General features: G+C 41.6%; 1 protein-coding gene across 7 annotated transcripts in view; it reads left to right on the forward strand.

The window, feature by feature from the left end:
* Window positions 1–1,407: 1,407 nt before the first annotated feature.
* KRR1 (KRR1 small subunit processome component homolog) overlaps window positions 1,408–14,939 on the forward strand; it is a 21,832-nt gene continuing 8,300 nt past the window's right edge. Inside the window, exons 1-5 of one of the 7 annotated variants that reach the window (XM_044455373.1) lie at window positions 1,408–1,488; window positions 7,880–7,991; window positions 8,422–8,487; window positions 12,000–12,139; window positions 14,719–14,894. In XM_044455373.1, the coding sequence (XP_044311308.1) occupies window positions 8,447–8,487; window positions 12,000–12,139; window positions 14,719–14,894 (357 nt within the window). In that variant the 5' untranslated portion in view covers window positions 1,408–1,488; window positions 7,880–7,991; window positions 8,422–8,446. Of the gene's footprint in view, window positions 1,504–1,535; window positions 7,992–8,421; window positions 8,488–11,999; window positions 12,140–12,924; window positions 13,112–14,718; window positions 14,895–14,939 lie in introns of those variants that run through there. The other 6 variants (XM_044455374.1, XM_044455372.1, XM_044455375.1 and 3 more) reach the window with 6 other exon arrangements.

The following is a 14,939-nucleotide window of genomic DNA, read 5'->3' on the forward strand; positions in this document are numbered from 1 at the left end:
CAGAGCTCAGTCTAGGGAGGCTTCAACACAGCATTCCCGGCTCACCTGGAGAGGTTACGAGGGTGGCTGTGCAGTCTTTGCAATAGCTTGAAGCCATGGTGAAGACTCGTCTTGGGTGCAAGCTTGTACAATAGCACTAAGCTAAGGAAAAGTGCTTCCTCTTCTCCTTGGCCTCCTAAGCCAACACGGAGCTTTGTGGCAGGCTAAAGGGGAGCATGTCAGGAGTGGGGAATGAGCACCTTCTGAAGCCAGTTTCTCCCTGCCTGATCAGCCTCTCAGCTCAGGGAGGGCCATGGCAGTAGCAGGTTCCTTGCTCCCTTTTCAGCCTCTCATAGCCTTAGCCAGTTGAATGAGTTATGTTCTTGAGCTGTGATTCTTTCCCCCAACTCTGGCAGAGGAAGACTTCATTGTGAAACCCATCATCTGGCACTCTGAGGCCTCCTAGACTGGAGGATGAAGCTTGACCAGACTCCTTGAATTCAGAGGCCACTCTCCTGACGCAGTCCTCACCAAGTCCCTGCTACAGGGGCCATAGAAATAGGCAGCTCCTCAGAGGGGACAGGATTATCAGCACGTTTAATCCTGTGAGTCCTGCATGTTGCTGAGACAAGAGTTCTTTCTTAGTAAATCATAGCCAGCAGAGGGCTATACCACCCGATAGGCAGATCTGATACTACCTTTCCCTTCCACTGCATGGAACTGCTTTAGATTGACTATCCTAGGAACTTTGAGTTGGACAGGACAGAGAGCTTTAATCTACATGTTGCTTTCTGCAGTTCACATTTGCTGGCAGCACAGAGTTACAGTAGGTTCCCTGACTACGCTAATTTTGCAGTATAGCTCCTCCTGAAATGCAGGATTTCCCTGTGTATTTTGAAGAGCTGACATGTACAATCTCAGGGAACACCTTCTCTTTTCTCTCCCCCTCTCATTTTCTATGCATCCTCACATGGGACACCCTCCATCCACCCAACCCATAATATGCATTGATGGAGATATGATGAATGACTCATATTGTTTATTTAATTCTGGGGTGCATTATAGTCCGCAGCCACACTTCTTTATATGAACATGCCGCAGGACCTGTATCCTGTACACAGAAAGCATAGCATGTGTGCTGTTATTGAGACATCCAGCTTTTCTAAATACAGTTATCTTCTTTCACTAAGTATGTGAGCTATTCCTTTGACTTAACAGGGAATACACACTAACCTTACTTTAAACATTGACTTTAAATGCTTTGCAGGGCTTGGGGTTGAGATTGCAGTGGGATCTTACTGCTCTGACAAGTAAGAGTAGTTTAAGTGATTACTAAACAATCTGTAAATGCCACCTGTTGATTATCCTCCATCCCCTGAAATCTCAGATTACAACTGACAGCAGCTGCATTGTCAACTATTCTGTTTTATCAGGACCAAATCTCCTATTCATGAGCTTGAGAAGTATCTGGGCTGCATTCTGCACAGCAATTGGAAAATGCTTTGTCTGGTAACTATTGAGAAGGTCACTTATTTTAATGTCTACTTCTGTGGTTATCTCTTTTCTGATTTCTCTGTTATTAACTGTTGATTTGTGTTTCACTTGGAGCTTTTCTGCACAAGGCATTTGTTTTGGATCCATCATTCCCTACTCATGTTTTCTACAGGTTCTTTAGATGATGACTTTCCATTTTTGCACTTGTGTGTAACTAGAAATTTCAGCATTTTTAATGGCAGAGAAAATGCAGCATTTAATTGTGAAGGCAAAAGAAACAGCATTTTCCTCATGTGTTTTTATACTAATCTATTGTACCACACTGCCACCTAAAGGTTATGTAGTGGAAAATCAGCAAAGGAAATGATATTCCGATCTTAATTCTGCAATAGATTCAAAAGTATTAACAGCATTGTATGGAAAAGCTCTTAATTTATTTTCTCCCAACTACCCACCATATCTTCATTAGAACAAACTACAGTTGGGAAAAGGGATGCTTTTAAAATGTTTTAAAAAGGATATTTTCAGCTTTATTTTAAAATTCTCACTAGTGGGTGGGGAAACTGTTTGCCCCCCAGATGTTGTTTGATTACAACACCCGTGATCCCAACCAATAGCTAATGGGAGTTGGAGTCCAACAGTCCAGAACAACCAGAGGGTTAATGGTTCCCCATGCATGCATTAATGTGAAGAGGATCTATGCAAAGAAAAGAACATCTGTGTACTTTGTTGGTGTATATATCTTATGTGTGATTAGAACTGTGTACATTGGATTGCCTTTGAAGATAGTTCAGCAGCTGCAGGAAGCTATGGAGCTTCTAGATTGCCAACTGGCATGGAGCACTCCAATTCCACCTCAGTGTTTGTCAGCTGAGCTGGCCCCTGGTCCATTTCTGGGCTCAATTGCAAGTGCTGCTTGGAACTTTTGATCTTGGAACAGGGACTGTAAAGAATCACCTTTCTCCACACTTACCTAGCTGCAGACAGAATTACCTTCCCCTTTCTGTGGCACCGTGGGCTAGCTACTGGAGAATTTTGGAAAAGAGGAAGATGGGGTCACTATTCCTGCAGATACAATGAATGATCTACGGCTAGTCCATCTCCCACTTTTCCTGATGTAGGCCCCCAACATCTTGTCTTTCACACCGGAGGTAGTTTGGGAAGCCTGCAGCCCTTGTTTTGACATGTCATTGGAGGTGGTCCTAACACCCCACTTCCATCTGTAAGGACATTGGGAGGGGAGTGGTATGCAGAGGGTAGGGGTTACTGGGTATAAGTGAAGGGAGAGGCCACGGCAGATGTGTGGTGAGATGTCTTGAAGGTCTCCCTTGTAACAGGAGGAAATTGGTTGCCACGCCCCACTCCCAGCTTAGGGGGCAAAGAAGATAGGAGCAGAGTGTTGGGGGGATGTCTATGAACTATGGGGAACTATGGGGAGTAGAAGTGATGGAACAGACTGAAATACTGTTAACTTGCTGACTTAATCCTGGCAGGTAGGAGGCAATCCTCATATTAGGATTGCATCTTTTGCTGGTGCTCTAGAGTGGGAGGGCTTAGACAGTATTTGGATTGTAATTCTCTTTACCACCACTTGCACATACCAGGAATATGGTATTTGCTCTGGAATCCCTGTGTTTTTTGATCCTCAATGATATGGAGCACTTATCTGGCACTTAATGAGACAGCTGTATGTGCCAATAGTAACTTGTGAGCTTGATGGGAGAGTTTGCTTCTGTGCCCAAGGAGCATCTAAAACACAAACCTATAAGAAATCCACACATACACTATCTGGGAAAAACAATTTGAAATAAGAACAAATTACAGTCAAAGCTGAAGTCAAACGAAGGATTTTGATTCTCCTGAAGTTCATGACAAAATAAGGTTGTCATTCAAGATTGTACGCCTGACATCAGCCACAGTGATCAAACGGCTTTAATGTTGCTGTAGCAGCAACAGAATGAAGGTAAAGATGTGTGAAACAGGGAAGGTCGAGGAGTATTTCTCTGAGGTGACTGCCATAGAAGGTATAGAAGGCATTATGGCTTAATGCCATAGAAGGCATTAAGCTGGGAGGGTGTGTGCTTTTGCAAATAGGAAGAAATGCAGGTTGACTTAGTTGTGTCCTCTCATATTTTCATATTACATTGCATGATGATTAAACTGACATAAATGGGAAGAATAATGGATTACAGATATGAGTTCAGGAATCAAATCCCACTTTTTTCCCTTGCCCCATGTAGTTCCCATTCATTGGACTTAGTAGTCTATGGTGCTGCTTTCACGTATACGGTAGCTGCTCACATATACAGTAACTGCTGAATGATTAATTGCCCTTCAAAGTATCTCTGTCTTCCTTAGGATCAAAGGCAAGTCCTAAAGCAACATCTAAGAATATTCTCTCTTCCACTGAAACCACTGAGTGCTGTAAAGTGTAAGGAAGTAAAGACTCTCCAATACCAGGTTGGGAAGGTAGACATTTAGATCACAATTACAGAGGATGGTGCTTTAACAGGAACAGCTCAAAGATCTGTCTAGCATTACTCCCATGTTTTTTTTTAAACTCTCGTTGAGTCCAGGGCTGAGGTACGCTTCTCCTTATGTGTCATTCTCTCTTCCCCGCAGTAGCCAGCTCTGTGCCAGTTGGCAGGCTGGGCTAAATGTGCGTGCACATGTGTTGCACACCCCCAGAGATATTCCTTCAGGGGCATGAATTCAGGCAGAGTATCTGGGTGGACATATTAGGTTCCTCCACCAATTGAGAGGCACCTATTTTTTGCATGTTTAATATGAGCAACCATGAGGATAGCCATAATCAAATTGTTCTTCCTGGTATGGACAGTGGGGGACAAAAGCAGCGAGGGCAGTGAACCACCGAGCCTCTGTAAATCTTCGTCCACTTTTTAAGAAAAGAAAAAGTGTGCATGTGGTGAAGAATGCATACAATTCTTTGCTTTGTGCTTGCATCTCAATCAGAACTTAGTCTCTTCCTCCTCCAGAGTAATCCAATTTGGAGCAGGAGCCAGTCTAATCCAGAATGTTGCTTTCCTTCAAAGTTGGATTTTAGGATTTGGCTTCTGTTTGCTGGTTTGTGTTTTAAAGCCAGGGGATTGGATTTGTTTGCCTTCTGCTTCAGTCTGTCATGGCTTAATTTTTAAAAATCTCCCACATGTGGTTGGTTGTTGCTTTTCCTGTATGGAAGCAGCAGGTTGCCCAGTAGTCTCCAGGTTGCTTCCACCATTCCCAAAATGTCTGCTTGACTGTGCTGCATCATCACATAGTATTATGCCAAGGGAAACTTTGGGTAGGAAAACATGGCTGTCAGAATAACCACAGTCCCATTCCAGAAACAAACATTTCTGCTCATTTCCAGGGTTGAGTATTGGATGATGCCCTTCATTGTTGGCAAGGTCCAAAGGACAAGATTTGTCTTTCAAAATTGTCCTTCCTAGTTGAATGGCTAGGGTAAAGAGGGCAGCAACCCGAGGGCCTTTGAAGAAACAATGGCCTTCACACTCCAGCACGAATCTGACTAACGCAGAAATGGTGTTAGAAATGGTGCTATTGTTAGGTGAAGAGGAGTGGCACAGCCAACAATTTAGTATTCATACTGGATATTTTACTGAACTTACTGTCATTTTTTTCTTTACTCATTTAGATGTTAATATTTGGTCATTTCAGGGTCACTGTGTTTATATAAGGATTTGCAAAATGTTTAATTGTTGATAAGAATATTAAACCGAACTGCTACTGATATGTGTGCTTAGCATGGACTCCCTCCATGGGAAAGCATGTGAGCTTGAGGTGACATTAGCTGATATGAAGCTGCAGGGTGTACAGGTCCCAAGTCATACAATGAAGGCTTATAGGTCATAGCACTTTGAATTCTGGGAATTACTGGCCTTTTATCTGTCTAAACGTGCATAGGAATACCACATTAGGCTAAAACTACTACTTTTTCTTTCAGTTTTTCTACAAGAGTGTGCTAATTGCTTAGCTACTTTCTCTTTTGTCTCAGAACTGAGATCTGAGTTTTACACAAAAACGTTTTTCTTTCTGCTTTTTCCCTGCTACATAACAAATAGGCCCCACTGTGTTATAGCTCAAATACACAAGCAGATTTTTCCCTTTCAGAAGTAATATCCCTTTTTTTCTGCTCTTAAAAAAACCCCCACGATTGGGCTTTATAAAACATGAGTGGAACTGGAGGATCACAATGTCATTTGAAGAACCCATGAAGAACTGTGAGTATGGAATCTCAAGTATATAATAAACACCGTGTATAGGAAACTTCTTGTGTTTGGCACTGCCCTTTTTGGCTTCAGCCCTGCCCAGAACTGCAACATGGTCCCTGAAAATTTCTCTGAAATTGAATGTAATCATTGGACTAAAAGAGTTTCTACATCCCTGCTAGAGAACTATGAAGTATATTTCATCATGATGACATTATTGGAATGAGCAATCGCTGCTTGCTTTGCCATTCATTTGGCTTCACATAAGAGCAACAAAAAATCCCAACTACTAGAGTGTCTTGATTGGAAATCCAAATAAAAGGTACAGCTAAATTTGACTAGAGTAACAATTCTGCTGTTGCAATTTTATAAAGTTCTTAAATTGTTTTAAAGTTTTAATTGTAATTTTTCTTGGGGGTCCTAGCTATGAAAGGCATGCCATGAATGTATAAATAAGTGCAAATAAATGTGCTTTTTTTCAAAGTACAAAACTGCATTGCCCTGAAGACATGAAAGAACTTATAGCCTTGAGCTAGTTCTTCAAAACTAAAAGACGAAGCTGCAGATTTGTCAACAGAACAATAATCTCTCAAGATTGATATGCTGTCAAACTGATAGTCCTTTTATAAGCTAGTGGAAGTGGTCCTGAGCCTGCCTGATAAAGGGCTTAAGTGGCACTCTAATGCATATTTACTTAGGAGTTATTCCTATTGGACTTAGTGGGATCTACTCCTGAGGAAACAAAAAAGCATAGGCTTAATCTGCGAGTTAGAAAGCGAGCAGTTTCCTTGCATGCCCCTATTTATTGGGAAGAATAACTGAAGTGCTTAAGGTTTTCCAGGTCCTCACAGACAGCACAATGACACCAAGAGAGGCTGCAGGCACTGTATCCTCCACCCTGCTGCTCCAGGGATCCCTCTCTCTCAGCCGCTCATTCAACTCCTCTGTTTGTTTTGGCCAGCAGGACTCTCCATTAACCCCTACAGTTGGCAGGGGGAGGGCTGGTGAAGGAAGGAGACAAAAAAATGCAGCAGCTGCATGCTCACTTTAAAGGCAGAGGCATCCTATCAAGGCAACTCTAGGTCCTCTGCTCCTCTGGCATCTTGTCTGCAGCAAAATAAGAAGTGACACCCACGGGTCAAATGACTCAGATCTTCAAAAGAAGATACTTGAGAAGCAAGAACTCATATCTGGCTTGGGAGAGGAAATGATACATATATTGGGGGTTTATTGCTGTTTCCGATGGTGCTTTTAAAAATAACATTCCTCAGACATCAGATATGTAAAGGCCTTGATGTTGATTACATTTTTAAGAACAATAGATAGACAGAAAGTCAAACAGACTGACAGACAGACAGATTACTCTTCTGTGATTGGGAAATTAATTCATTAAATTTTTATATTGATCAATAGCCAGAGCTCTTCCATTACTACATGTTTAGCAGACCATAAGTTTTTTAGAGAGATATATTTATATATATTCATGCATACAAAAAAGATATTTTGTAATTGTGATCCATGAGATGCAGGCTGAAATTTTCTGTGAAATGATTACATTATTAATGAATTATATTCCAGTTTAGCACTTGTTGGAAGGTTTCAGGATAGCAATCTGAAGGTTTTACATAATTCTATTTTTTATTATTAGTAGGCTAATCCAGCAGTGGGATTTCCCTCCTGCAAGGCTAACAAATTTCTTCTTCAAACCATAAAAATACTAAAAATACAGAAGACATAATTAGAACAACTAATAGTAAGGAACTGAACAATGACTCCCACCTAGTGGTAGGGTGGGAAAAAGCACTTTCTATTTACCAGTTGTGTTCTCCATTTTTGCTTCTTCCATACTGAACATTAGCAGTGGGCTTTGCAGACCCCAAAGGTTAAACTTTACTGAGGCATATGGATCAGGGGAGGGGATAGTCCAGGCTGTATCCCATTTACCATATGGAAAAAAAGTAAATCATTATAGATCATGATTATCGATACTTGTGGAGACTCATTTCCCTGCATCTGTTTTCCTACTGTCCCATTCCTACAGGGACTTTCTGGAGCCACTCAGAAACATGATGTCTTTATAGATGTGCTCCATGATCAAAAATTATGTGTGCGATGTCACAAAATGTGTTCACTCACAACTTACTCTCCATGCATTCACACTTTTTCTTGGTCTTTAGGTCTAAATCCTGATGGGACAGAGTCCCTAGGACCAGCAAAGGATGTGCCACATTGTCCTATTTTAACACATGAAGTATCTGAACATTACTTTACTGCTAGAGAATTGATCCTGTGAGTTGATCCATGTTTCTCTGTTGCCTACAACAGAGTTGGATTTTGCGACATTAAAGAGAATGTATTTTTCAGGTTTCTTTCTCTTAGTCCCACTAAAATAAATAATTGAGTGAGGCTACAGTCCTGTACATAATCATACGGAAGTGAAACCTATGAATCTAAAAGAGCTTCCTTTGAGCAGATACATGTAGGTTTGCTCTGTAATTCTATGAGTGCTATCTGGTGTAAGTTTGCTAACACAGTGCTGTCTGGTGTCCATTTTCTTGTGAGCAAATCTCAGTGATACGCAAAGGTTTTTACTCTCTTGTAAGTGTAAGCACTAATTAATTAGTTCCCCCAAATTAATTGCCAAACATTTGTCTGAAATGTGTTTTGTTGCCAAGGGGCTCAGCCATGTAAATACTGTTTCTGACTTGCTTTACAACAGAATTCAAGGATCTGTCCTGTTTGACATGCAAATAAAAGGAGCCCGGGATACCTGTTTGGTATTCAGGCAAGTACTCTCCACCAAATGATCAGCGAGATCAGCATATTTTAGACTTCAGGGATCAAATTGAATATTCATGTGTGTTCTTTAAAAGCTCTCCAGGGTTAGAGTTGAGCCTCATATTCTCGAGTTGTAACCTTTTCGCAATTACAAAGCTTCTGTATGATTCATTGGGCACTAGGAAATTGTAATGGTGAATATCATCTGCATAGCACTAGACAAAGGTATCTGTCGCATGGTGCTTCAAGTAATTGAATTTTGCAGGACGGTATAGCCAACAAAGCAATATGATCTCCCGGTACATTAAATAACCCATTTCCAAGAAACTGGCAATGTGTGAAATAATCATAATGTTCCTAGCAAGGAAAGGAAAGTAAATTTGTCAGGGATATATAGTATTCCGTATTGCAAAGGACTGCACAAATGGGAAACTGAAGAAGCTGCATTCATTACAGGTTCACTAACTATTTGTCTTCTTGCTACTGAGCTTCAAGGTGAGCCAAGATTATAGTGGTCAGTACTGGGCAATGTGTCCATGAGCTCCAATCTGGAAGGTCAAACTGCAGGTGCAATGCATGCATTTGGCCTACTGACTCCTACCTTTCCAGAAGGTCTCCCAGCCATCCAAAGGCTCACCATAGACTCCAATGCAGTATTATTTGCTAGTCCGATTCCTTTATCCTTTGTCTATGGGTTTCTGAGAATAGAGGGGAATAAATGCTCTTTGAGTGCAATTTTGTGTTTTGTATGCATCTATAAAAGGGTATTATAAGTGTTGTTTATTATTTATAATAATATTTATTATATTCTGCTGTGTTAGCCCAAGGGCTTGCTAAGGGCTTGCTAAGCAGATTACAATAAACTAGAAACACAATGTATCAGTAAAAACAATGAAATAAAATATTGCAATATCCGCGAGGAAAGAACCGTGTACAGCTGAGGGATAATACTTTAAAACAACATAGATTAAAACCACCTTTAAAAAATACCACGATAAAATCAATTATCAAAATGTCTGGAAAATAAAACTGTTTTAACCTGATGCCAAAAAGATTTTAAGGAAGGCACTAGATGAACTGCTTTTGGGAGGCTGTATTAGTGTGTGCCTTCTCTGGAAAACAAAAGGTCAAGAAATCTTTTAGTAGAAATATATGAGTGGCCTATTCAAATGTAACACACTTAGGGTCACTATGTTTACAAAACTACTATCTTAAGTGGTCATGGCTTACGATAAAAGTAGGAGAGCCAAAGAGCTATCTTTATTCTCAGTTGGAGAACTGCAGGAAAAATAATAATTCTAGTGTGCTAGGACTGAGAAGACCTGAGCTCAAATATCTCTTTAGACACCAAAGGATGATTAGGTGATTCCAAGGATCATTGGGTGGTCTCTCAGACGTTCATACCCTTAGGATTGTTGTGGGGCTAATAAAGGGATAGCTTGATTTGTACCACCAAAGCAGGAAGAATACAGTTAATAATAAATAACAGCAAATTTCAACCGGTTCTCTTAGAAAACCCGTAAGATAATCTTGGGAATAAGCTAACAAAGGCTACAAACCTGCAAAGTATTTTATTAGCCTACTCAGGGCCTAAGAGTCTCTTGCCATGCAGCCTGCAGGACAGGCAAAGCCCCATCTTCCATTACTTGCACAAAAATGCAGCTTTTTCATCTCTTGGCTGACAATGGAATGTTAAAAATGAAAGGCTTTTTACAGGACATCCCATCTTTCTTCTGCAGCCCTGTGTATTTTCATGCAAGTCAATAGAGAAAGTAGTTTTCCTTTATGGCTAGCCCAGAAATCAAATGGGCTGTTGAAGGACTGATGCCTCAATCTGTTCATCCTGCATCAACCCTCTTAGTCACCCGCATGGTGTTCCTGGTTGCCTTGCACTACCAGTTTCTTTGTTAAATACAGTGCCGTAAAAGTTTTCAGACTCAAGTCAAGTATAAGCTGCAAGTTCTGTACAGGAGGAAAGACTTATGTGTGAAAAGGGCATGCAGAAATCCCAAAACAGTGTACTGTAGCCATAATAATCATACAGCATGACCCCACCTCTGCACACGTGCACACACACACAGTAGATAATAATTATTTATTTCTCCAAAACATTTGGATAACCATATAGCTGGGCAAAATGGAGTACCTTCTGTGAAGTGCTACACAGAGATATACAAAATAGGGAGTTAAATGAACTAAAGACTAGATGTGTACCATGACTAAATAGAATGTTTTGGTATTGTTTTTGCTTGATAAAAAGTTACCCTGTCGATTGTCTGAGAATAAGAACTTTTTCTTATTCGTATCTGTAAAGTGGCCTAAAGCAACCCCCCAAATTGATGCCAGGTGAAAACAACTAAGTGTCTTGTGGCACCTAGAGGCCATTTCATCCAATGCATGAAGTTTTATCTAAGGTTGTCTGGTATCTACCCATGATTGTGTCCTGGGGGGCTGAGGTTGTATGGAGTAAGGTTTGAACAAAATCAAATCCAAAAAGTGCAGACTGTAGCAATTAATGTCACAGCTTAAATGCATAAAATCTTTAAAGTGACCTTTTACAAAGAATTAATGATTATAACACAAACCATCCTGATATTGGTAGGTTAATTAACAGTGAGTTTGCTCTCTCAAGTGTGGAAAGAGATCAATACATTAAAAAAAAATCCCTGGCACATATATTGGCTAATATAAAGCTTTAAAAAGCTGCATACGTCAGGACCCCTGAATCCACTGGTTCATTTACTGTGTTTTCACTTAATTGTGGTTGACCTCAGTCCCAAAGAGAAGTTGTAAAAATTGCATGCTAAGGCTACTAGAATGTTTGGTAAGAACAAAATCTATCCATGAAATTGCCTACACACACACACACACACACACACACACACACACTTGTATATGCATAAAGAGTTTGCTATCATCTACAGTCTCAGGCATCTGCTGGGGCCTTGGAACCTATCCCCATGGATATGAGGTCCTGCTGTACATGCTAACGGCAGTAGAAAAAGCACCATGCAACACCAGTATGAACAAGGTTGCCCCAAGAACTTTTGCTACCTGAGGCAAAACACCCTCTTCCATTTTACATACAAAGGCTGCACTGCTGGTTGAATTTTACTTCATAGCATCCTCCACCATGCCTGAGAGCAGCAAGTCAGATTAATGCATCAGAACTGGTTTTATAGCATACACAACTTGGGCCTCTCAAAAGAGCAAATGTCCAGGGGCATCAGCAGAAACATCGAGTTACTGGAGCTATCCTCAACCATCTGCCAATTGAGTCTCCTGCCTGAGTCTCCTGCCTCAGCCTGCCTAGTGGTGGGGCTAATCCTGAATGTGAAATGCAGAGGATAAACCTGGCAAGTGTTTTCAGTGGATGCAACAGCACGTTTCTTTTTCTGCCTAATGTGTGGTGCCTGTGCTTTGCAGTTTCCAGTTAGAATGATAAACAATAAAAACACACATGCAAAAATAGATGCTTCCTATTTGCTGCTGGAAAGAGCAATTATTTTGTTCCAACAGGAACGAATACCTTCTCTACATATCTATTCGGAAATCAGTGTCATTGAGTTCAAGGGGATTTAGTCTGACGTGGCCAATATTTCCCAGCTGTAATCTCAATGTGAATTTCTTCTGCACAGATGCGTCTGGACACTTGCAAGGTGCGTATTTTACTAAATCTGCATTTGGCATAAAGGTCTTAGCTGGCTAGTGCCAGAGAATGTGATCTTTAACAGTAAATCTTAATTTTTGCTGGATCAATTTATCTTGGTAAAAACGAGATTGCAAAATTTTGAATTAGGCAGATCTCCAGATTAGACTGAACTGAAACGTAAATAAAACTCTTTTTATATTCATACAAGAACGGTTAATGGATGCCGATTGCACGCGACAGGAGCATCCGTACATCTTCGACCAATGACATCAGCCAGGAACTCATTAAACTGCTACAAAAAATCTCGACCGGAACACTTCCGAACCACCGGAGATGTTTTCGCTCCCAGCCGGCCAAGCTCTGAATCCGGGCTGAGTCGCGTTGCTAGCAGCAACGCACGGATACCACGTGCACGGCGCTCAGAAACTGACGTCCTGCGGGGCACACCTGCACTACAAAACCCACAATGCACTGCCACACAAACACTCCCGGGCTCATACGCATGGAAACGCTATCATTCTATAGAGTTGCAGTGGGAAGAGTCACCCATCACCTCAATCGATATTGGCACCTCTACCCTAAAATTGCATTCCACTCACTTTAACACAAAGCAATGCGCGCTTCCCTCTACAAAAACAACGGAAACCGCGACGTCATTCCGCCAGTTCAAAGAACCAATAGGGGATTTCAATTGTTTTCCGCAAGTTTAGGTTTCTTTTCTATCTCTATATCCTACTATTTCTATCACTATATCCGACCATGCCTGCCACAACGTCCGGCAAACTTGAACCCAAGGGGCCCTCACTTCCTCCCAGGGAGCATTGCGCTCCTTTGTTTCGCGCTTCTACTGCCGGGTTCTGGCTTGGTGGCGGCTCGACCACCGGGTGAAGAGGCATGGCGGCCCCCGAGAAGCCTGGAGGCGCGAAGGGGAGCTCCGAGGGCCGGGCTCGCCCAGCCACCCGCAAGCAGTCGAGCAGAGGTGACGCCATTTTCCCTACTCAAGGCGGCTTTCGGGGATTCTTCGTGGGGGGGGGGGGGCGACGTCTATTGTGTTATGTGCTGTTGATGTTCGCCTTGGGGTCACTTCGTGTTCCACGCACGCGTGCCGCGTGGAACACGCGCCGCTTCACAACGAAGTTCAGCGATCGGACCCTTGGGAAGCATCCAGCTTTGCATTGGTAGACCAGGGATGCCTAGTGTCAAGTTTTAAAACGGAACAGACTGCATTGAATGTATGGCATAGCTCACTGCATCTTGCCTTTGAAAGATTTCGGGGAGCCTCCCTGCAAGTAGGTGTGCAGAGGATGGGAGCCACAGAGCGTGGTACATGACATGTACAGCTCTTTTGTATTTTCCGTACTGGTTCATTTGATTTCTTCTAACATGAGATAAGTCGCTGTTAGATATCTTGTGCTGGGTAGCAATATAATTTTTAAATAGGTAAGTATAGGTCCCGAATGGCTACAGTTCTCTGTTGAAAGGAGACTGTTTGGAGGCATAATCAGCCAACATCCACATGTGCTAATTATCATGATCTGATCTCATAAACTAGCAACCCAGTATATTTTGGAAGTAACAATTTGGGGAAATAGGTGTCCATGTTGAGATACCTGTACAAGTTGAACTGTCAAAGCAGTTCAGCATTTTACAAGAAAAATAAAGCATGCCTCTTTTAAATATTCCTGGGGGCATTTGCAGAGGCAAACAACATATATATGGTCTCTCATGGTACACCTCTATTGGCATGGAAAGGTCCTGATTTGGCTTTCATTCCTTCCTTTACCCCAACAGCATAATGACAATAATTATGAAGAAGCTTATATCAAAATGTGATCAAAATGATTCATAGTGGTATCATTTTCTTTGGAATAATGCAGTTGTTGGGGTATTACAATGTTTTATATAATGCCTGACAGCCCATTGATAGTTCTAAAGTTGCAATGTAGCATCTTGTTTGTTTCCCTAGGAAGAAGACCAGTCTATTCTAGACAAGAAACTTTGTGGTAAATGTGCTTGACTGGCCACTTGTGCCTTTCCTATCCCAATATGGGTACCATCATAACACTGGTGTCTGTAATAGCTGGGAAACTGTACTGACAGAGTATGGCTGCTACATATGCACTTTCTCTGCTGTTCTTTCTTTCAGGGAGGGGGAAGAAGACCAAGACAGTATACCAAATCACAGCAATAAACTTAGTGTGCTACCTTATTCTCCCTGTTGGAAAGCATGGAAGGACACTGTTTCTCTTTCTATACACATGCCTACGATCTCTTCCTGACCCAAAGAAATGTGGCAGAGATTGAGAAGAGAGGCATGCTGTGGAGTAGTATAAAGCTAGGGGTATCATTTTCTCCTGACTGAGCATTGCTAGTGAGAGTGAGAAGCCAGGTTATTTGTTCTCTTAAGGTTTCAGCTTGATATCTTGCACTAATTTGTCTCTCTGACTCTTAGTGAGCTGTGCAATTCTTGAACTTCTGCAGTTTACCTACATGGAACAACAACGTTCAGAGCAGTTGTGGTATTTACCCCCTTTTTATGTAAGAACAGCTATTCTAATAAAAATATGTGTGATTATTTGTTAACAGTAGAGGAATCTGAACTTCTCACTGTCCCTGATGGATGGAAGGAACCATCCTTTACAAAAGAAGATAACCCTAGAGGGCTTCTGGAAGAAAGCAGCTTTGCCACTCTTTTCCCCAAGTACAGAGAAGCTTACTTGAAAGAATGCTGGCCCCTGGTGCAGAAAACTTTGAATGAACATGTATGAATATTTTCTATATTTTTACTGTACTTTCTGCTTAAGGAT

This window comes from Varanus komodoensis, unplaced genomic scaffold, assembly GCF_004798865.1.
Source record: "Varanus komodoensis strain SLA01 unplaced genomic scaffold, ASM479886v1 scaffold8, whole genome shotgun sequence".
Lineage (NCBI taxonomy): Eukaryota > Metazoa > Chordata > Lepidosauria > Squamata > Varanidae > Varanus > Varanus komodoensis.